This window comes from Pelobates fuscus, chromosome 1 (genome assembly GCF_036172605.1).
Source record: "Pelobates fuscus isolate aPelFus1 chromosome 1, aPelFus1.pri, whole genome shotgun sequence".
Taxonomy (NCBI): Eukaryota; Metazoa; Chordata; class Amphibia; order Anura; family Pelobatidae; genus Pelobates; species Pelobates fuscus.
In genome coordinates this window covers 308089803-308114879 of record NC_086317.1, presented here as the reverse complement: position 1 = coordinate 308114879, position 25077 = coordinate 308089803, and the positions used below count along the sequence as shown (strand labels likewise).

General features: G+C 41.4%; 1 protein-coding gene across 1 annotated transcript in view; it reads right to left on the bottom strand.

Annotated features, from left to right (window-relative positions):
* Positions 1 to 25077, bottom strand: part of LOC134570688 (interleukin-1 receptor type 1-like) — a 70414-nt gene that overhangs the window by 17368 nt on the left and 27969 nt on the right. Inside the window, exons 3-6 of the mRNA XM_063428664.1 lie at positions 13026 to 13269; positions 10275 to 10446; positions 6910 to 7078; positions 5778 to 5843 (exon numbers count right to left, since the gene is read on the bottom strand). Of these exons, the coding sequence (XP_063284734.1) occupies positions 5778 to 5843; positions 6910 to 7078; positions 10275 to 10446; positions 13026 to 13269 (651 nt within the window). The remainder of the gene's footprint in view (positions 1 to 5777; positions 5844 to 6909; positions 7079 to 10274; positions 10447 to 13025; positions 13270 to 25077) is intronic.

Sequence of the window (25077 nt, the reverse complement as noted above, 5' to 3'; positions counted from 1 at the left end):
GCAAATCCCACAACCTATTGGCACCATTAATGTTCCTATTACACCTCCCTTGACCACACAAATACCGCCACAGTATATGGATTTAAAAGAGGTATTTAACAAGGTCCAGTCAGAAGGGTTACCTCCTCATAGACCTTATGACTGTACTATAAATTTATTACCAGGGACTATGCCTCCCAAGGGAGGAGTTTATGCCTTGTCCCCCCAAGAAAATCTTTGTTTGGAAGAATACATAAAGGATGCTCTCAGAAAGGGTCATATCCGTAGATCCTCCTCACCAGCCGGGGCTGGGTTCTTCTTTGTCTCTAAAAAAGAAGGAGACCTACGCCCCTGTATCGATTATAGGGGTTTGAATAGGATTACCATAAAAAATGCCTACCCTATTCCCCTTATATCAGAGCTGTTTGACAGATTGAAAGGAGCTCGAGTCTTTACCAAGCTCGATCTCCGAAGTGCATACAATCTAGTCAGAATTAAGGACGGTCACGAATGGATGACCGCATTTAACACCAGAATGGGACATTACGAATACCTGGTTATGCCGTTTGGATTATGTAACGCTCCAGCGGTATTCCAGGATTTTATTAACGATGTCCTACGAGAGTACCTTCACATGTTCTTCTAGTGTATCTGGACGACATACTCATCTATTCCCCAGACCTAGAGACACATCACAGACCTTATGACTCGTCGGCGAGCCGGGAACCGCGCACTCACTTCTTCCGGGCATCACGCCCGAATCCAATATGGCGCCGATCACGTGGTCGCATCTATGGATAGCCCCGCCCCCGAGAGTTATACCAACGTGTGCGTGACGTCACGACGTCAACGCACACGCACGTTTTGGGGTCAGAGGTCGCCCTCTGACCAATCATAGCCTAGAGAGGGGTATTTAAACCCCTAGCTTTTCCCAGAACTTTGCCCTGTCGTGGTTTCAGTTTCCTGATTTCCTGAGAGTGCTATTTCCGTGTTTCTGATTTCCTGGTATCCTGATCCCTGGCGTTTCCCTGATTATTCTGATCTCTGGTTTCCCTGACTTGGCTTGTTTTATCGGTATTGAGTATTTTCTGGCTTCCTTGACCTCGGCTTTCCCTTTGACCATTCTCTGTCTCTAGCGTATTAGTCCGGCCATTCTAAGGTCCGGTTTACGCTCTATCCTGTTATTTTCCTTTTCTTACTTATGTATATGTATACATAGTTTCTGCGTGCTGGACCACATAGTTAGCCGTGACAGGGAGGGAGGGGGGGGGGGGGAGAAAGTAACTGACAGGGAGTGGGGGGGGGAGAAAGTAACTGACAGGGATGGGGGGGAAGTAACTGACAGGGGTGGGGGGGAGAATGTAACTGACAGGAGTGGGGGGGAGAAAGTAACTGACAGGGAGGGGGGGAGAAAGTAACTGATAGGGAGTGGGGGGAGAAAGTAACTGATGGGGGGGAAGTAACTGACAGGGAGGGAGGGGGGAGAAAGTAACTGACAGGGAGGGGGGGAGAAAGTAACTGACAGGGAGTGAGGGGAAGAAAGCAACTGACAGGGAGTGGGGGGAGAAAGTAACTGACAGGGGGGGGGAGAAAGTAACTGACAGGGAGTGGGGGGAAGAAAGTAACTGACAGGGAGGGGGGGAGAAAGTAACTGACAGGGGTGGGGGGGGAGAAAGTAACTGACAGGGAGTGGGGCGAAGAAAGTAACTGACAGGGAGGGGGAGAAAGTAACTGACAGTGAGTGGGGGAGAAAGTAACCGACAGGGAGGGGGGAGAAAGTAACTGACAGGGAGGGGGGAGAAAGTAACTGACAGGAGTGGGGGAAGAAAGTAACTGACAGGGAGGGGGTGGAGAAAGTAACTGACAGGGGTGGGGGGGGAGAAAGTAACTGACAGGGAGTGGGGGGAAGAAAGTAACTGACAGGGAGGGGGGGAGACAGTAACTGACAGGGAGTGGGGCGAAGAAAGTAACTGACAGGGAGGGGGGGGAGAAAGTAACTGACAGTGAGTGGGGGAGAAAGTAACTGACAGGGAGGGGGAGAAAGTAACTGACAGGGAGGGGGAGAAAGTAACTGACAGGAGTGGGGGAAGAAAGTAACTGACAGGAGTGGGGGAAGAAAGTAACTGACAGGGAGGGGGGGAGAAAGTAACTGACAGGGGTGGGGGGGAGAAAGTAACTGACAGGGAGTGGGGGGAAGAAAGTAACTGACAGGGGTGGGGGGAGAAAGAAACTGACAGGAGTGGGGGGAAGAAAGTAACTGACAGGGAGGGGGGGAAAGACAGAAACTGACAGGGAGGGGGGGAAAGACAGAAACTGACAGGGTGGGGGGGGAGAAAGACATTGACGGGGGAGGGTGGGGGAATGAGAGTGACAAGGGAGGGGTGGAGAAGAGAGTGACAAGGGAGGAAGAGGGGTGAGAAGAGAGCGACAAGGGAGGGAGAGGGGTGAGAAGAGAGTGACAAGGGAGGGGGGAGAGATTGACATCCATCACACATACACACACACAATGCACCCCTTAACACACAAAGACAATGCACCCCTTGCACACAGAAAAACACACAATGCATTACACACACACACAAACACACAAGCAATGCAACCCTTACACACACAGAAACATACAATGCATTCCTTACACACACTCAATGCACCCCTTACAGACGCACACACTGCATCCCGTACATACACAGAAACACACATTGCATCCCTTACACATACAAACACAGATTCACACAATGCATTCCGTACACACAAATCAGGACATCCCCTACACACTCCACCCCCTGTGAACAAACTCATTGGTGGAATATGAAGGTGGACCCTGGGACCCAGACCTTGAGCTGTGTAAAGGGCCCCAAAAATGGAGCTGCTTCCCGTTCTCCCAGAACATTGATTTTTGTGACCACAGTTACCCACAGCCTCCAGAGATCATGTTTTACACCAGACCTGTGGAGCCATACTGCAGCTAGAGCCCATCATCATCCTCATCTGGTTGTAAGTAGGCAATCTAGTATATTATTCGTGGCACTAATCTCTAATTTACCTCACATTAAAACACTATAGTCCCCAGAACCAATGCAACTTAATGTAGTGGTTCTGGTGTCTATAGCCTGTCCCTGCAGGCCTTTTAATGTAAACACGGCGGCACTGCAGCACTAGCGTTAGTTAACATGGCAGATCATATGGGCGGGGCATTGTGATGTCACATGGGGGGGTGGGGGGCGGCAAACTTTACTTTTGCCTAGGGCGGCAAAAATCCTTGCACCGGCCCTGCATGTGTATATGTGTCTGGGAGTGTATGTGTGTGGATTAGTTGCTTGCACAGTGTTGTTTATTTAGGGGAAACAGCTTCTGGTTTTTGGTGTTTATGGTTTTGTCTGGTGTTTATGGTCAAGTTGTGTTCCTTGTGTGTTAGGGAGTGACACTGTTATTGGAGTGAGTGTGACTGGGTTTGAAGTAGACCGGTTATCGGATATGCCAATTATTAGAGCCAATATTCAGTATTTTACTGATAATCAGTATCGGCCTTGTATTTTACCAATATTACCAATAACTGACTCACTTCTCCCAGTCACCACACGCTGTCTTTCACTGAAGGCAGTGAATAATCTGCTGTAATGTACTAGACTGGCTGACAAAGTGATAGGAGTGTGATTGATGTCAGCAATCACACTCGTATCAGTAACTGCACTGTTGTGACACTTTAGCAAAACTTCATTTGGAACACAACTGCAGATAAATAATACATTTGATACTGTCACTTTAAGAAAGTATAATTTATTAAAATTAAGTAATTTAACTTCAGCAATCTTCTGTAGCCATATGATTTGAACATAATAAAGCATAAGCAAGTTAAATCCTGCTTGGAGTTGCTTTAACAGACATAGCATTCAGTAGAAATAAATAAACAAGGTAACTCCTTAATTAGGAAAACATAATACAGTCCATTAGACATCAATTAAGGAATAGGAGAAAGGCAATTCTTCTTTTAGAAATATATCAGAGTCCTTTAGATTGTGGAAGAAACGGAATTAAATTAGGAAAGTATAATTAGCTGAAGAGTAACTAAATCCCAGAGGGAAGACAAGACTTCCATTTATCCTACCTAGTAACTTTAGGTATTATCCATTAGTAAATCTCCTTAACTGAAGAACTTAACTGTATTCCCGTGGATAATGATAATGGAAGTCCTTTGCAACTGTTAATAAAGATTTAGGATGCCAGGAGTATACTATTTGCAGGATTTTGTCTGGGAGATTAATACAAGGTGCTCTCTGTATTGGCATCGGCTTTGGAAAAATTATATCAGTCGACATGTGACATGGTGAGGGAGGTGAGTGTGATAGTTAGGAGGGTGAGTGTGACAGGGTAAGAGTGACAGAGTTGGGTCAAAGTGACAGAGTTAGGGGTTGAATGGAAAAGGGTGAGGGGGTGAGTGTGACAGGGTGAGGTGGTGTGACTATGGCAGGGTGATGGGAATTATTATTATTATTTTATTTTTTATATAGCGCCAGCAAATTCCGTAGCGATTGTGACAGGGTGAAGGGTGGTGAGCGCAACAAGTTCAGAGGGGATGTTGACTGCCGAAGGGCACAAAATAAAATTAAATGAGTCCCAGCACTACAAAGTATGCCAGTTGAGATTTATTCCACCACTTGACTTCCACCAGTTGACTCAGCAATGTATTGATACACAAAGTGTCTTTGTCAAGGCTATTTTTTACATTTTGAAATTCTTTTGGAAGGTCGCCATGTGAGCCTGAGGGATGACATTGTATAGGGGCTAATTGTATGTGGGGGCGATTGACAGTATGTGGGGAGTCTTTTTTACAACACACTCTCCCCACACTGTACTAGCCTTTTTTTTTTTCAATATAGCATTTGCCCTCTCCTGCTTACCTCCTGGACAGGAAGGGGGCACAGATCCATCCCCTGGTGGTCTGGTGGACTCTCTGATAGTCCAGTGGGCTCCTTGTGCAGCCGCAGGACTTCCAGTTCAGCACTCTATGAAGAAGTCAGAGGGAAGACTGGGAATCCCAGTGCCTGCACTCTAAATGTTTCACAGAGCACCAAAACTGTGAGAAACCACAGACCACCATGGAGTAATTTTTTTTATCTCCCTGCCAGCTTGAGGGGGGCCTGATCAGAGCCAGAGATCCTACCAGCTCTGATGTGGCACCCTCAAGTGGCTCCCAGGGCATGTCCCATGCTTGCCATACCCAACTACGCCACTGTGTATTGGTATCAAATTCTTAATACAATAGTACATTGCTAATGCCCCCACCACTTTGAATATCTTTGTATAATTAAATTACATCTGACCACATAAAAAGATACAAAGCAAAATCAATTGAATCTGTTAGGGTTATTCACTAAACTAGCATTTTCACTACTTACATCCAAACTGAGGCAAAAAACAGCTCAACTGAAAAACATCCCAACTCAGCTATAGTTACAACTTGATTATTTTTGCCTCAGCATTTCCATTTGGATTTAAATTAGTTGAAAATTCAGTGTCTATTGATTAGCTCAGTTCTACATACAACAAACATATGAGGGGTATTGTGAGATTTAACTAAGGACCTTTAGGATATAGGTTTTAATGCATGTGAGTGTTAAATACAGAAAAAAATATGATATCTGGGGGAATAAATACACACACACAAAAAATGCTAACTTTTGGGGTACACGATCTGAAAAGAAACCTAAATATTTATACAGTATATAGCAAAGTTGTGTATTGAATTTACCGAAACATCCCAACAAAGATTAGACAATTTAAAACCGTAAAATACTCACCCAAGTCAACTGGCAAAATGTTGTTTGCTGGCCTTATGATGGCAGGAGAACTTGTTATCACTCGTGCTGAAAAAGATGTAAGCTATTAGCTTTGAACATCAAAGAAATAAAAAGGTACAACATATATCATTCCTCATATTCAAAGGGTTTAGAAAATACCGGTAATCAAAATCACACTCAGACACACTATATGGGGGCCATTACTATAGTCAATTCAAAATGTCAAATTTTAGGCCAGAGTAGCTGTAAACCCTCAAACTACCATGGACTTGTAATCAGATCTATTTTCTCTTATTTCTCTGAAGCTCTGGGAAAAGGCCACTTTCAGCAACCAGAATATATAGACATATTATTTGGCACAATGTACTTTGTAAAACAAGCAGTATAGACATATCACATTAGACCGCGTGTTAGGTGCTAATCAAGCTTGAACAGCACAATCGCAGGATGCGGTTTAGTATGTGCCGTGCAGCCATTGAAAGGCTCCTAACATAAGCATTTTAAGATAGTTCAGTGAAACAGCTCATAAGTTTCTAATCAATATATATATATAATTTGATATGTTGGGCCTAAACTTTAAAACTGGTCCCTTCAGTAGCCAAACTCAAAGCATTGCTTTCGTTGTGTTTACGTTGCTGCCTACTAACACCTCTAGTAGTAGTAACTCAGATGACCACTAGAGGTGCTTCCTAATCCAGTGCTGCACAGTGCGCTAATTGATCCCTACAGAGATACACTGATTTAATGCATATCTATAAAGAAATACTGATTGGTGCAGCATGGCTTTTTCCAATGGGAAAGCATTGGAATGATAATCTCAATTACAGTTTCAAAGCAATGCAAGGGAGGGAGGGCATAGACCTAAATAGTTAGTTTAACGTTATAGTGTCAGGAATAGTTTTGCATTCCTATTACTATATTGCTCCTTTAAAAAGATTATTCAAAATTATTAAATTGATGCCATAGAGAAAATGTTTCCAGTTTGGCGATTTTGACCTTAAATTTAAATTCACTTTGAATTCTCACTTGAGTAAGTAACCTTGCCATTCACAATTATCACTGTGTGTGATAGTTTTTTCCACGTTAAAATAAAGTTATTTAAAAACATTACTTAATTCAAATGTATAATTACCGCGTAACACAAGATTCAAAGTACGTGAAATGGTATAGCTTGCACCATTATAATAAAAAGATGCTTCACACGTATAATTTCCTTCATCCTGTTTTGTCACATTATTTATAGATAATAAATTTTCCACTGAAAAATATTTATTACTCTTGGAATCCAAAGGGGTGCAATCCTGTATAAAAACAGTCAAGTAATGATAGTTACTGAAAGAAAGGAAAAATGAAACACAAGGAGATAATTATGAAGGCACAATAGGTGCTTGTTTGGGTGCAAATTTTTAATGTTGAGAGACATTCTATAGGTCTTTAACGTGGTTTATTTACTCTCTGCACCAGAATATCACATGTTTTGCCTTGATAAATCTGCCGGTGGGTTTCACAAGCATACTTTCTATTTTGCAATTTCAACCTTTCTATTACATGATATACAGGTGATACTCGAAAAATTTAAATATCGTGCAAAAGTTCATTTATTTCCGTAATGCAACGTAAAAAGGGAAACTAATATATGAGATAGACGCATTACATGCAAAGCAAGATAGTTCAAGCTGTGATTTGTCATAAGTGCGATGATTATGGTTTACAGCTCATGAAAACCCCAAATCCACAATCTCAGTAAATTAGAATATTACATGCAATCAATAAAACAAGGAGTGTACATAGAACAATATCGGACCTCTGAAAAGTATAAGCATGCATATGGACTCAGTACTTGGGCCCCTTTGGCAGCAATTACTGCCTCAGTGCGGCGTGGCATGGAAGCTATCGGCCTGTGGCACTGCTGAGGTGTTATGGAAGACCAGGATGCTTCAATATCGGCCTTCAGCTCTTCTGCATTGTTCGGTCTCATGTCTCTCCTCTTTCTCTTGGCAATGCCCCATAGATTCTCTATTGGGTTCAGGTCAGGCAAGTTTGCTGGCCAATCAAGCACAGTAATCCCACGATCATAGAACCAGGCTTTGGTGTTTTTGGCAGTGTGGGCAGGTGCCAAGTCCTGCTGGAAAATGAAGTCAGCATCCCCATAAAGCTCGTCTGCGGAAGGAAGCATGAAGTGCTCCAAAATCATACTTAATGAAGCACAGTGGACCAACACCAGCAGATGACATGGCTCCCCAAATCAAAACAGACTGTGAAAACTTCACACTGAACTTCGAACATCTTGCAGTGTGTGCCTCTCCATTCTTCCTCCAGACTCTGGGTCCTTGGTTTCCAAATGAGATGCAAAAGTTGCTCTCATCAGAAAAGAGAACTTTGGACCACTGAGCAACAGACCAGGTCTGTTTTTCTTTAGCCCAGGTAAGACACTTCTGATGTTGTTTCTTGTTCAGGAGTGGCTTGACAAGAGAAATATGACATCTGAAGCCTATGTCCAGGATCCGTCTGTGTGTGGTGGCTCTTGATGCACTGACTCCAGCCTCAGTCCACTCCTTGTGAAAGTCCCCAACACTTTTGAATGGCCTTTTCCTGACAATCCTCTGCAAGCTGCGGTCATTCCTGCTGCTTGTGCACCTTTTTCTTCCACACTTTTCCCTTCCATATAACTTTCTATTAATGTGCTTTGATACAGCACTTTGGGAACATCCAACTTCCTTCGCAATAACCTTTTGAGGCTTTCCCTCCTTATGGAGGGTGTCAGTGATGGTTTTCTGCACAACTGTCAGGTCAGCAGTCTTCCCCATGATTGTGATTCCTACTGAACCAGACTGAGAGACCATTTAAAAGCTCAGAAACCCTTTGCAGGTGTTATGGCTTACTTAGCTGATTAGAGTGGGACACTGTGAGACTAGAATATTGCACCTTTTCACAATATTCTAATTTACTGAGATTGTGGATTTGGGGTTTTCATGAGCTGTAAGCCATTATCATCGCACTTATGACAAATCACGGCTTGAACTATCTTGCTTTGCATGTAATGCGTCTATCTCATATATTAGTTTCCCCTTTTACAATGCATTACTGAAATAAATGAACTTTTGCACGATTTTCTAATTTTTCGAGTATCACCTGTACAATGAACTCTAACAGAGTTATACACTAAAGTAGAAATCAAAGTGAATTTCAAATTGAAGGTCAAACAGCTGAATTGGAAAAATTCTCTTATACGGCTTTGCGTGACATTTTTGCTACTCTGGCATTACATTTGAAATTCGCATTGAATTAATCTTTAATTCTCACTTTAGTAAATAACCCTGCTATAAATAAATAGCAGTTCTTCCATTGACTTCTAGGGAAATTGCTTCTCAGGCCTAGGGAGAATCTAGGCTTATAATAGGAATTTTAAGGCAACCTAGATATGGCTTATTAGGGTTAAAATTGAGGGTATTAAGATTACCCATAAATGACATTTTAGGCAATAAGCTGGCAATGATTATGGACACAGCTAGAAACAAATTACACCAATTGGTCTACCTAGTGTAGACTGCTTGGCATATGTCCCATTGTTAATAATTATGCTTTCAGGGCCATAACAAATAGATGGTGAATGTGGAATAATCTTTATGTGGTTTGGTCAGTGTGTGCAACCAAACTTTGTGTGTGTAATGCATTTTTGATCACTTCCCCATCCTCACTGCATTCCCCCTCTTTTTGCTTTTCACCCATATCACCCCATCTTTAGTACCACATTTCCCCTTCTACTGTCTGCCTCCTTGACATTCCCTATTGCCTAAACCTTAAACATAGCCCCCAGCATAAACTGGAGGCTGAGCAAAAGGAAATTTGCTGCATCTCTCAACATCTTGGCCAGGCTACATAGTAAACAGGAAGATGAGGAGGCGGGAAATGTCACATAGTCAAGCTAGCATGTTGGTTGGGTGTCTCTTTGATCATCATGCCTTTAGAATGGCAAAGCATTAAGGAAGCTGTAGTTTCAAAACATGTGGCAATTCCTCTTTGGCACCCGGTCTAGTGCAGGTGTAGGCAACCTTCGGTACTCCAGGTATTCTGCACCGCATCTCCCCTGATGCTTTGCCAGCATTATGGCCGTAGGAGCATCATGGGAGATGTAGTTCACAACATCTGGAGTGCCGTAGGTAGGTTGCCTACCCCTAGTGCATATATAATGTTCTCATATTGAAACAGTATATTCTGCATTCAATTTGACAAATTCTGCTAATTTTTTTGTATCATAATTACTTTTATACTGCATTATGTATATTTTTTAAATGGGTATGGAATGTGATAGAATGTGTCTCATAAAGAGACAGCATAATTCTCATACAAACAATTATGTAAAAGGAAAAAAAGCATAAGCCTGACACTTCAAGTTACTAGATAACAATCAAATAGTATACAATGCAATTAAAAACACTTTCAAAACTTTTCCATATTTGACTTGCAAAAAAAAAAACCGGTAAAATTAACAATTACCTTAAACCATATAATATCACGACTCTTGCCATCAAAAGTTGGGCAAGTTAAACTAATTGTCGGACGTATCACATCTCTGAATGAATACAATGATGAGCTGCTATAACACAAGCCATCGTCATGCTTATACACTTCTAATTTTACAAGCATTTGGAAGCAATTTGAGGAGTTTCTGTAAGAAATACAAAAATTCATCAAACAAAAATAACATTTAACTTTTTAAATATGTAGAATTATATGAAATTAAAAACACACACACACACGCATGCACATACAACACAAATTTAATTTAGGATTAGCAATGTCCCAGTGCAGCAGTATATAATTTTTGAGCATTTCATAATTATAGATTATTTATGGAAACTCTTGTTGACTATTGGGATTTCTTTAAAGTTTTAACACAATCCAAAGATATATACGAGTCTAAAGGTCTATTCTGTCTGTAAGAGCTGTTGTTTGGCAAAATGTAAAAGTGGGCAAGCATCTGCTTCTATATCATGCAATAGACCACATTTTGTGCACTTGCAAGATCATGAGAGTACACTTTTTTAAGGATTTAACCCCTTTTTTCAACTGTCATTATTTCTGTTTAAAACCTACTGTGCACTTGCCACTTGATCACCACTTAGTTAAAAAAACAAAAAACAAAAAAAAAAAACACTGTAGAAGTTGAGAAAAACTAAACTGGAATCCAGCACTGAGGAAAGTTTGCCACGAATTTTGGACTACCATGTCATTGCGACCCTGTCAAAAATCCAATGAATATACCAAACCTTTAAAGACACATATGACATTTTAATTTTACCACTATTATATATTATTATTATAGTACTGCTTTAATATACACCTAAAATATATTGAATGATCGTTATTCATTGTATTCGCCCATTTTATGGGGTTATAATTATTTTCTCTTCTGTATCATTATTGGAAAATGTATTAATAAAAACTATTTAGAAGAAATGCTTCTAAAAGAGAAACATTGTTGGACCTTGGGCAGCAGCACAGCAAGCACTGCGACCTGCCAATCAGATTCCTCTTTATTCATATAGTTATCTTATTTGGCTGCACTTTATCTATTTTACATGAATGAGAAGGATTTGAGAAGATATACATCCAAAGATATCTGAAGGCTCTTTATTTGGCTCCAAAGTGTGAGTACGCAATTGGTACCTAAATATACACCATATTGGGTTACACAGTGTTGCACTATGTTGTACTGATAGAAGATTTGAGGAGATCTTCGCGTAACCCCATTGCTAGAAGGGAAGTTAAGTGTTTTAATATATGTACTTTAGCTCACTTAAGCACTTTATTATCTTGAAAATTAGTGCAATTACACTTATATACACTTTATTCTACCTAATCACTTTAATTGTGTGATATTGGGAAAGATTCTGTTTCTTTTTGTTAAATCAGATTCTTCTGACAGAGAAGCATTAAATCCACTCTTTCACTATGAGGAGCAGTGAACACTACACGGCAGTGAACTTCGCGAGCGGTGATATTAGCTGAATGACAGCTCATCTCACCGCTACAGCCTGTCCACCTTGCAATCCAAGAGCAAAGGAGGGAAGGGAAGAAAAAAGCGTGTACAAAATATAGTGTAGGGATGAGGGGACTTAACAAAAAGGAATCTAGATTCTCCTTGTGCTCAGTGCATGCTGATGATGGATGTTTTTTATGCACATAACTCAGATTAGGCATTCTGAAACATGGTTCCAAGCTAACAAAGTCATGTGTAATGGAGGTGTAACTACACCCCTGGCTAGTAATGATAATATTTCTTAATAGGCAGTGTTTCAAGCTGAAATGCTGCACATACAGATTGCTTCCACCTTGACCACTTCTAAAAGCAGAAGTGTTCATGGTGGGTGTAGTCTTTTAAGAGGCTATTGGCAAGTGATACGTCCAAAAACTTGACTATGGAGCAATGGAAGATAGTTGTCTGATGTGATGACTCACGTTTTCTTTTGGATCAGGTGAATGACCGGGTGTATGTGCATCATTTACCTGAAGAGCTGGCAGCAGAATGCACTATGGGAAGAAGGAGGCAGTGTTATGCTCTGGGCAATGCTCTTTTGGGAAACCTTGGGTCCTGGCATTCATGTGGATGTTGCTTTAATATGTACCACCTACCTAGAGATTGTTGCAGACCACGTTCACCCTTCATGGCAATGGTGTTCCTCTGATGGCAATGGTCTCTTACAGCAGGATTCAGAAAGGTGTTGCCTTGGCTTCCAAATTCCCTAGATCTAAAGCCAATTGTAGGATGTGCTAGAACAACAAACCAATGGAGGTCCCACCTTGCAACTTGTTGGATTTAAACTACTGCTAACTTCTTGGTGCCAGATACCACAGGACCTATTCAGATGTCTTGTTGAGTCCATACCTCAATGCATCAGCGTTGTTCTGGCAGCATGAGGGGGACTTTCACAATATTAGGCAGGTGGTTTTAATGTTGTGGCTGATCAGTGTATATTTCACAATAAACGTTTGTTCATGTTGGACATTGCGCTGCTGCGTTCTAGAATTTTGTGAACACTAAGCACTGATTAAGCATAATGAGTAATGCAAAACATAGGCAATGGCAAAGTTAGCTAGATGGACCAGCTATCCTAAAATTAACTCAATAATGGCTTGCTAAAACTTTAAAGATCAACTTTAGAAAAATCATAGACATTCTTCTCGAACTTTAAATAGGTGTGCGATGTGACTTTAGATGGATAGTGATGAAATGAATAAATTTACCTGATAATGCACATATAATAATCTGAATCTTCCAGACTTGCAGGGATAAACTTGAGATTGTATTCGTCTTGATGAACTCTTAACTTATTATCAAAACTCATTTGAATTTGGGATCCATTTCTATACCAGGAAATATTAAAATTATTTTCTGTTGGGTCAGTTATCAAAGGGCAGGTGACATAAACAGGCTCTCCATCATCTACAATGGTTTTGAAATCATAAGTTCCTTCATCGTTACAAATTTCTGAAATGAAAGAAAAAAACATCTATTTTTGAAACAGTTGTACCACTTCAAAGTATGTATGTTCTGCAAGGATAATCTTTACATGTTATATTTATTTAATTTTTTTACAATCTTTAATTAAGATTATTATGGTTCTTTCCTTGCATTGGCACATCTCCTTAACACACTCAAGCCAGGAACGGAATGATGGAGGATCCAGGTGTTGCCAATTGGCCAGAACCAGAGAGTGGCCCACCATTAATAAGTGTTCCAACAAGGATTTCTTATATTCAGACACTGGTGTCAGGATCCCGCGGGCGGCTGCAAGGGGAGGCTGCAGTCTGCTCGCGGCACTCACCCTCCAGCCGTCCGCGGTCCCCTTCTCCACGTGGGCTCGGCGAGCGGCATCCCTCCAGCCTCGGATGCCGCCCGCGTCTTCCTCCACGCCCCCCAGCGGCAGCATGCATGACGCTGCACGCTGGAAGACTGCCCAAGATATGTCACGCCGGGGTCAGTCACCTGACCCGGCATTAAAGGCACAGTGCCTCAATCACAGTGGGAGGTTTAGATATCTCCCACGTGTGATTGTTAATTCTGATTGGAAATTATCCAATCAGAATTAACCTGATGGTTTAAATACTTACCTTTCCTGTTCCTCCCTGCCCTGTTGTGGTCTTTGCTTTATGTATTGATACTGAACGTGTGCTTTCTGGTTACGTACTCTCTGGCTTGTTATACTGACTTTGTGACTTTCTCCTACCCTTTGACCTCGGCTTGTTTCTCGTTATTCTGTTTTCTGGTTCCCCTTACTCGGCTTATCTCCTGACTATTCTGCGTGTGCTTAGCCCGGCCACTCTAAGGTCCGGTACTGCACACTTTCTGTGTGTGTGTCTGTGTGTGTGTTAGCGTGTTGGGTTCCCCGAATCGTGACAACTGGAAGTTTAGTATGATTCAGGAGCATGTCAGCTGGGTGGAAGCGTACACCTTCATCCGCTACTACCATCATTGTATCAATGGCCAGACACTCCCAAAAGATGCAAACATTAGGAACCTCCAGGAAGAACCTGCACACCCTCATACCAATGCATCAGAATATTGTAATTTATCTCCTAAAATCTGGCACTTTGCAAACTTAGATGTGTCCCATTGGGATTTAAACTTAAATGTGGCAGGTCATCCCTTTGTTAGCAACATCCAGTATAGGGTTGAGACTTTTCGGCACAGAGGATCCTCTAGGGAGCACAGCTCCTCAAGGGATGTTGGTGGCCTGTGTAAAGTTCGTAAATTGGATTTTGAAGAATAGAAGTGTTATCGTTCAAACAAGGTGGGCTGTCTGTTGTGGAGAGGAAATAGAGAATCATCCCTGCACAGCGAGGAAATACGGGTGTAGGTTCCCCTTGCCCAGGTATGCCAAGGATTTAGGACCCAAACCAGTTTGGAATGCTAGATTACAAGGCACTGGGTACATAGGTTCCTCTAAAGTTGATAGGGAAAATCAAAACCTGGTCTGGTGCCACACCCTCAATATTGCCCCATTATACGTGTTGGTTTGACCAATCTCCCTAACGGCTCCATCATTAAGACAATGGAGGGTATGTGGTATTGTGTCATGTCCCTTTCTAGGGTGGGTCAGACCCTATGCGAGTCATAGTTGTGTCACTTAACTACCTGTGCAGGGCAGACCAATTCTTTATGTCTGTCAAAATCGAGTTGGTATAGGCCCTTCAGTCACGAGGGATCAAAATCCCCAAGTACCTGAGATGGTCTCAGCACCACCAAAACAAAAACTGAGAATGGAGGTGATCTAGATCCCTATTTAGCATCAAGTCATTCATCGCCTCAGATTTTTCCAGGTTAAGTTTAAAATGGCATAATCCTCAGTAAGTCGTGAATTTGTGCAATATATTGGGGATAGAAATCAGGAGCTGCTCAACAAAAAAATTAGGACGTCCGCATATACTAAGACTTTGTGTTTTACTCATGCATGCTGAAGGCCATGTACTGATCAATTGTGTCTGATTGCCTCCAGTAGTGGCTACAGCATCATGATTAATTGTAATGGGGAGAAAGGGCAGCCTGGTCTTGTTACATTGAACATTTTGATCAGGTCGGTTAGGCACCTGTTAACCCAAACCCTGCCGGATGGGCAACATACAGCTTCTAGGGATGCACCATAATGAAAATTTTGGGCCGAAACCGAAAATTCAGGATGCCCTTGGCTGAAAACCGAAACCCAAAATGACTTTTTGCCCAAATACTTTTAAAATAGTTTTTTTTCTATGATTTTATTAATATTAGACTTTTTTAATGAATTTAATAAATCTAATATGAAAAACTACAAGCCAATAAAATAAATAACCACACTTATTGAGAGTAACACACTAAAATTGGACAGAAAATAACTTTAAAAAAAAACCAATATAAATAAAAATCTGTTAAATCTGTTTGTTATATAGGACTGAAAAATAATATATATTGTTGATACTAATTTAATATCAATAAATTAACGTATTTCCAATTTATTTGAAAATTATTGTACAAAACAACAGTGCAAGAAACAGCTGTAAAACCAACCTCAAACTGTAAACATACGTAGCCTCAATAACCATAAGGACAGAAAAAAAGAAAAAAAGACCGTGCGAAACTACGCCCCCCAGCCAATGGAGTGAGAGAAGGGCGGCACTATGAACTTAAAAGGAAGACTGAAACCCCCAGACGTCGTCGGAAGAAGCCTGTGGAGGCGGGCGAAACGCGTCACACGGACGTCATTGGAGGGCGGACCCGGAAGTGATCACGTGACCGGACTGCAACCAGGAAGCGTTCTGGAATATATTTGTTTTATGCTTTTATGTGGGTGACTCTGCGAGTTTATACCCACCACATCCCAAGTAAGGGTTTTTAACTTTTTTGTACAATAAATCATATCGTGATACTATTCAATTGGAGGTCCTGCCCTTTTTCTCTTACACACAGTATAACGGAATCACCAGTCGATATATCCTCTGGAAGATCCTGCAGTGTGGGGATACGTAGCCTCAAGTCAAGAACAAATCTTTGCAGGGCTATACAATTTTAATGTAAATAAAATAACTACACACATGACAACTTGGACTGCTTTCTATTTAAGTAAAAGTGTCAGGTTTCTTTTCAAGAACAAAAGTTGCTCAGCTTTCTCGCAGGAGAGACGGTTCCTCTTCTCATCATGAGATGCTGCACTGAATAGTCTCTCGCTCTCTGTGCTGGTGCTTGGGGCAGATAAATATCTGCGTGCAATCCGTGCAAGCAATGGAAGGCGATCTTTGTTCATGTGCCAGTAGTCAAAGGGATTGTCGCTTCTGGCGATGGGTAGTTCAGCAAGGTAAATCTCCAGCTGTTTTGTAGCTGCACTTGTTGTGGCACTGCTGTGGATCGGGGTGCTGCTTTCCTGTAGAATCTCGTCAAACATGGCAGAAAGCGAGGGAGTGTGCTCCTCATCACTTGCTACTGTGCCTGTTTCATTTCCTGTGCACGCTGATTTTTTTCCATGTCGAAGTAATGTTCTTTAAATCGAGGATCTAGTACTGTTGCAATGCTGTACAGGGGGTTGGACTCAGTGTCTTGAAAGCGTTTGTTGACAGCCTCCAATAGAGTGCTTCTAGCTGTTTTGACACCATGGTCTGTTTGCACCTCTTTTCCTAGCAGACGATTCAGTGCTGCAATCAAGGGAATAACTTCAGCAACAGATGCATTAGTTGAGCTTATTTCCTTGGTTAACTGTTCAAATGGAGCAAGAAGAGACACTATATTTTTAATTAACATCCACTGATGTGCACTGAACATTGCTGGCAGTTCGTAATCTGCCATGTACGCAGCTAAGACTCGCTTTTGTTCAAGTAGTCTTTCCAACATATAGTACGTGCTGTTCCAGCGAGTGGTAACATCTTGCTGCAGTCGTTTGGGTGGCAGTCCAAACGGTACTTGCAAAGCTTGTAATCGTGAATAAGCAAGCAGAGAATGCTTAAAGTGACCCACAATTTTTCTCCCTGATGCGGTTATAAATGATATGCTGCGCTGACTCAGCACTCCCTCATTCACAGTCAACTGCAGTATGTGTGCAATGCACGGTATGCTATTGAGGCCACTGTCCTCCATAGCCTTTACCATGTTCCGTGCATTATCTCGTACAATCAGAAGCACTTTAGACTTGTCAATGTGCCAAGTTTCAAGCATGGTAACTAAAGCCTCAGATATCGCTGCTGCAGTATGTTACATAGTTACACTGTGTCCATCAAGTTCAGCCTTCCTCACATTTGTTTTTTGCTGTGACCCAACAAACTCTTGTGCATGAAGCAAAATTGTTTGCAATTTAAAATCTGCATCTATCCACTTCGCTGTTACGCTAAGCATGCTGGTTGGACTTACGTCTGAGCTTCAAATGTCAGTGGTAAAACTTAGAGCTAGGATGTCTGTGGTCATGAGCTCATGAATGTGTTTTGAAACACGGTCAAACATATCAGGTAGACAGGGTTCTGCAAAATAACGTCTGCTTGGCAGTGTTTAACGAGGCTCAGGTGCAAACTTAGATGTGTCCCCATTGGGATTTAAACTTAAATGTGGCAGGTCATCCCTTTGTTAGCAACATCCAGTATAGGGTTGAGACTTCTCGGCACAGAGGATCCTCTAGGGAGCTTATGAAATCCAATGTGTTCCACAATAGAGAATGGCTGGTCATCTAAGGCAATAAATTCCATTATTTTCTCTGTTAGTGTGCTAGTAGTTGGGGTACTTTTAAGCATTGTTACTTTTCTGTACTCTTCATGCTGAATTGGATATTGTGTTTTCAGGTGGTGTATCAACCCTGTTGTGGAAAAGTGCCTCTGCACTGTACCCCCTCTTGAAATTTCAGCTGAACAAAGACTGCAGACTGCAAATTTGATGTCTTTACCAGAAACTTTAAAATATTTCCAAACTGTTGATATTGTAAAATCACTGAAAGAGGACTATGCCTCAGCTACAGATTAAAAAAGAAAAAAAAAGGAAAGTTAAAAATTAACTTTCTTTTATTATTAACATATAAAAAGATACATAGATATTATACACGCATTGCCACTCAAAGCTGCTAGTTTAAACGTAAACTGAATTGATGGGGTAAAAGACCTTTAAAATATGATAAGTGCATTAGGCTGATCTGGTCCATAATTAACGTCAGTCTTCAGTGTGCACTGCACACTGGCAAGTTGCAACTGATGTAATTAGCTTCACCTCTGCAAACAGAGCCTGCAAGGGTGAAGTTTGTGTAGTCCCTCCCTCCCTCTTTAAGTCCCTTCCACTTCCCTATACCTTCTGCTAATTGTTTTTCCCAATCATCCCTCCCACTCCCCTGCGCTCTGAGACGGTAAGAAGGTCAAATCAGAGGCTTCTCAACGAGAAGCCTCTGATTGGAGTCGGACCTCACGCGGCAGACCCTGATGTCAAATTTAAAGCCACCATAAGCACTTATTACTTTAGGGAGCTCCTTAGGACTTAAACCAACTTTTGTATATTAGGCAACATTTGGCCACCTAATGCTGGACGTCCTCACGCTGTGCATGAGGAAATTCACCATCAGCTTAAACGCTATATGAAACCATTGATTTAATGCCATTGTCCTAATGATCGTGCGAGCGAGGGGGGTACCATAATGCTAGGAATACAATTGTGTGAATTTAAAGTGAATTTCAAGTATATGATGAAAATAGCCAAACTAGAAATATTCTGAGTTAGCTTATGCTTTCCATTCAGCTACTCTGGCCTTAAATTAATTGAAATTCACTTTGAATAATCCCTTTAGTGAATACCCCTGTATATTTCAACAAGTTTTGCAACTAGTAAATATGAACTTTTTTTTTAACCTAATTTTGTTAATCTGCACTGCATTTGGTCCTTAGTAAATAGCAAACTGAGAAGTGAATGACAAAAATTACAATAAAATAGCCAAGCATACTTTAGATGAATTAATTTAGGATATATATTTATTATCCCTTTAACTAATGATTTGTTTATGCCATTTACATTCCAATTGCAATGCTATTATTATTATTATGATATTATGGAATAGGTCCGCCGAAATTTCGGTGCATCCCTAGCTTTTATGCATTAACACAGTTTCTCCCCAAAGCCCGTCTCCCAACGTGTGAGATACATTAACCACCATTCCACCCGATCAAAGTTGGAATCAGTAGACCAAAGTACTCGAAATCAGTAGAGAGGATGATCATCAGCCTCTGCATTGATTGTGCAAGGTGGGTGAAATTAAGAAGCCGGATAGTGTTATCTTTTGTCTCCCTACAAGTGATAAATCCACTTTGATCATGGTTGACTAGTGTACTAGCAGAGAGATGGGCCTGTAACTGGAGCAGCACTCTGGGTCCTTCCCCTCCTTGGAGAGCACCAGAATATATGCCGCTAGGGATTTGTTACTTTGCCACCCCTGTTCAGCCAAAGCATTAAAAGTGACCAGCATGTGTGGCAGCAGTACTTCTCCAAATTCCTTGTAGTACTTAAGGGAAAAGCTTTCCAGCACCGGAGTCCTCCCCGTGTTGGATATCTTGATGGCCTCCTGAACCTCATCCAGCGTGATCTCGGCATCCATACAGGATGCCACCTCAGGATCCAATCAGTTTGCTACGTGGCTTGTGAGGTTTCAGAATGCCCAGGAGACTTCTCCAAATGAATGTTATATAGAGTGGTGTAAAACTTATGGAATGAAGTGGCTATGTCCTTTGGAAAGGGGGAAAAAACTCTGGTCCCACACTTGATGTTGCTTATTTGGAAAACATTTTGTCTTTTCCTAAGCATTCGTGCAAGTAATCGGCAACATTTATTCAAGATCTTACGTGACCGCTGATTAGATAACCAATCAAAAACCAAGAAAAACTAAACAAGAATTGTAAAAAGAATACTGGATACCAGAAGCCAAGGTCAGACATCAGAACAGAACAGAAATGGTCCTGACAGTTGGTCACCCAGATCAGGGCTATCAGGAGATGTATAATTTGTGGGGGTATTATGTGTTTTTGGTGTACTTTTGGGGTTTTATAAAAATATGTGTTTTTTTCTGCCTGGATATAATTGAGTTAATAGAGTATCTGACTCAAAGATCTCCCAGGCAGAGGGGAGGGATTGTATGCTACGTGTGGGAGTGTCATGCATTGTAACACTGTTATGATTGGTCTGTGACATTGTACCATAGTTCCCCACAAGGTCCATGTGGGAGTGCCCCTTGCATAAGGATTGTCATAAAAGGCCAAGTGTGGCACCATTAAATTCAGTTCTCTTCACCCTCAACAGGGAACAGCTATACCAGCTATACCAGTTATAATTCCTGCTCCTGGGATTGTTCTTTGAATTGCTATAACCACTAGCTCTTGTAAGAGTTTCACAGCTATACTCTCTTGGAGGAGAGGCCTTCCCACTGGGAGCTGGATCCTGGTCCAGGGTGGGAAGGGACGGCGAGACCCCAGCCAAGCTGCAGTGGTTAATCTGAAGTTTAGGCTTCAGCTCTTCAGTGAGCATTTTACTGTAAAGAGCACTGTTGATTGTTAAAACTTTTTTCTAATAGTGTTCTGCACCTTGAGAATCACAGAAAACTGTAAACATCAATTTTCAAGCTGATGATTGACTTTTAAATAATGTCTTGGTCGGTTGATTGACGATGTTACCATTCCATACTCTGCTGTTTACTCTCAAGCTTGTAGTGATGAATCCATGTCTCATCACCAGTAATGATCTTTTTTAAGAAACTTTCACCTTCCTTCGAGTAGTGGCCCAATTTATTTTGCAGATGTCCAAACGTTTCTGTTTATGCTCTTCCATGGGTTTTTTGGTAACCATCTCGCACAACCTTTTTGAAACCCAAGTCTGTCATGGATTATTTCATAGGCAGAGCCATGGCTGATTTGCAAATGATTTGCCACATAATCCACTGTCACTCGTCTAATCGACAGAATCATTCCACATGCATGCACAATGTTGTCATCAGTCATGGGTGTGGACAGGCATCCAGCTCCCTTTTCATGGCTGACACTTATGTGACCTTCTTTGAATTTCTGTATCCATTGATGCACACTTCTTCCTGACAAACTTTCTCCATACTGTGCTCAAATTCTTTGATAAATATTGGCACCAGGCACACCCTCAGGCCACAAAAAATGTATCACTGAACGCTGCTCTTCTTTCATATCACAAGTGGGGCAGCCATTTTTTAACGCACCACAGTTACAAATGAACTGACATAACACGTTCACACATGCATAGCAGTGACTGGGGAGACAGAGACCTTTCATGTAAAGTGCTGAATAGAGATAATGTTTGACTGACATACAAACATTATATATATATATATATATATATATATATATATCTATAAAGGGGGAAATATTGGTAATATACGGCCCCAGCAATAACAAGAGTGTTTCCAGCTGGTGTAATGGTGCATAAACTGACTGTTGTTGACACTTGCTGATCAGGGCCCCCCCATGAATCCCCCCACCCCCCCAAAGCACAACCTAAAAGGAATGTTGTGAGAAAGAAATTATATAAAATTGTATTGTTTGTTTATTTGATTCTTCTGTGATAAATATAGCTGTTCAGAAGACATATAATAGTAGAGTATATGTTAATCATATATAAGTAGACTCCGGTTCCAGTTGGGACCTTGAAGTCTACAGAGAGAAAAGTCACCAGGTTGTACTAATACACAGGGGGTAACCCTAATTAATACAGTAAACACAAAAAAATAAAAAGCAGTACAACCCTTTTAAATCTGCTAAAAGGTGAAGGTCAATACTTTATTGATATCAAAGCTTTAAAAAATACTTAGACACCAACCTATCAATATTGGAGCAGGTAGGTCAAGCTATCAAAGGCAAAGTTGCCGGTAGCCTCACAGGCAGCAAAAAAACGGAGAGTTAAAGAGTCAATATGGACCCAGTGTATGTGTGTAGCGAGCTACACCCTCCATATATGTCCACTATACTGACCAAATAACCTGATAAATGACTCCGTAACTAGCAAATGCTAAAAAAGGGAAATCCCTGCTGCCTGCAGTCTCTATACAGGTAGTCCAAAATACGGACCGAAAAGAGTAAATATAAACCTAGTTCATATAGTAAAGACGAGCGGTAAACTCCATCCCTATGTAGAATTCAGTCTTAATAGGTCTAATAGCAACTCTCATCAAGGCTCCATACTGACACAACAAAACGTTGTCTAGACTAAATACACTATTACCTCGGCAATAGCCAAAATGCTAATGCCTACCAACACTCTCAAATTAATTAAAGACTAAAGTCCAAGCTCTACCGCCCAAACCCCAGTGTGAATCAAAGAAATCAAATTAAAATAGCCCGACGCGCGTTTCAGCGTCTCTAGACGCCGTCGTCAGGGGCAAATGAAACATGCTATCGCTACTTCCAATCTTTAAATAGCCGGTATGCAATTAGACATACCGAGCAGCTGACTCCCATCTAGTATTCTCGCCAATCGGTGGTCTGGACTGAGAGGCTCGCCCACACCAATCACGGATACCCCACGTGGTGGCTACGTCAATTGCCAGATTACGTGGGCGGGAGGAAAGGGAAGGGGGTGGTAACCTCCGCTCAGAACTCCTCCTTGCTCCGATAGAAAATACTTGAATCAATACATGTGACAGAATGGGTGAATCCTCAGCCTACAGTACTGATAACAATTAGTAAGTCACTAGGATGTCCCTACGAGTTGCACATAAGCAGACTCTGACAGGGGGGTGAATGAATCAAGGCACTGTAACATGGACCAAATGTAAAAACAGTCCTCAATTGGTTAGAAAAGGGGACTTGATCATAAGTATACACAAAGTGTACACAAGTAGATATATTTAGCCCAGTATGTATCTATGGTTCACTAAAAGAGTGGTACACTCAATTTAAATCCCTATATTATAGTGGGGATAAATAGTGAAACGAATGGATACATCCATATATAAATGGTCCAGTGTATAGCAGTGAATCATATAACATGAGAGGAATAGTCAATGGAAAAGTGCATATAGCATAGTGATCCCTAAATAGTAAATACTGATAAAAACGAGTGATGAATTAAAGCTTCAAAAAATAATTAAATCATACTTGATCACAAATAGCATTAAAAACCATAAAGTTACTACAAATAGGTCATAATTAGATGAAAGGGGTATAAGAGAATCCCTCATTGAGACCGTTAGGAGATAATGTTTGTAGTTTAAAAATCCAGTATGCCTCCCTCTGACGAAGTTTAATGTCCCAACCACCTTTACGTGGGGGCTGAGGGATATGTTCAATCCCTATAAAGCGTATTCCATCTGAAGAGTGGTTGTGAAGGAGGCGTAAATGTCTTGATATAGGGGTTTCTAAACGTCTCCTCACCGAGTTAACATGTTCCCTGATCCTGTATTTGAAAGGCCGAAAGGTCTTTCCTATATACATAAGGCCACATGAACAAGTGAGTAGATAGATAACCCCAGTAGTACGACAGTTAATAAAAGAACGAAGATTAAATGAGTTGGTAGAGTTAGCACAAACCTTAGATTTCTTACTAATATAAGGACAGGCACTACAGTGGCCACATTGGTATGTGCCAATAGGTAGATAGTTCTTAGGGGGACCTGATGTAGTCGTCGAGGAGAAATGACTAGGGACAAGTAAATCCCTTAGATTCCGTCCTCTGCGTGCGGTTATGAAGGGATGTGTGGTCACTACCTCTTTAAGATGTTTATCCGAGGATATGATGGGCCAGTATTTTTTGAAAATTCCCAACACCTTTTCCCACCCTGCATCAAATGTCCCAATACATCTTATCGTGCGCGTTTCCTGTCTAGCGATATTGTCATCAATGAGGACTTGGCGTTCAATTGAGAGTGCCCTAGCATAGGCCCTCTTTAACACCCTATTGGGATACCCTTTCTCCCTGAAGGACAGTCTCAATGTGTTTGCTTTTGATTTAAAGTAGTCAAGGGACGAACAATTGCGCCGTAGCCTAAGATACTGGCCGATAGGGATTCCAGCTTTTAATGGGGTGGGATGATGACTAGACCAGTCCAAAAGACTGTTTGTAGCCGTCTTCTTCCTATAGAGAGTAGTGTTTATTTTATTTGTTGCTCCTATTGTCAGGGACACATCCAGGAAGCATAGCTTAGAGCCTCCCATTTCGCTTGTAAAGCGCAAATTGTAGATGTTGTTATTGAGGGCTATAACAAAATCATCAAAAAGTTCAGTGGTGCCTAGCCATACGACAAAGATGTCGTCAATATATCTCTTCCAGTATAGGACATAGTCCATATACTGTTTGAGGTTTGAGGTTGGTGGGAGATTACTTTCTCCCACCAACCCAGATGCAAGTTGGCATATGATGGTGCACAGGGTGAACCCATCGCGGTTCCCCTGACCTGCTGGTAAAGTTTCCCATTAAAGAGAAATATATTGTGAGTTAGTACAAATTTTAATAAGTCCGATATAAATCCAATATATGTCTCGGGTAACTTAGGGTCAAGTGAGAGGAACCGTCTGCAGTGTTCAATTCCCAAGTCATGAGGAATTGAGCTATACAATGCCTCCACGTCCAAGCTACAAAGTTTGGCCTGGTCAGGGATCTCAGTCTGGGTCAAAAACATTTAATCTTCGTTCTTTTATTAACTGTCGTACTACTGGGGTTATCTATCTACTCACTTGTTCATGTGGCCTTATGTATATAGGAAAGACCTTTCGGCCTTTCAAATACAGGATCAGGGAACATGTTAACTCAGTGAGGAAACGTTTAGAAACCCCTATATCAAGACATTTACGCCTCCTTCACAAC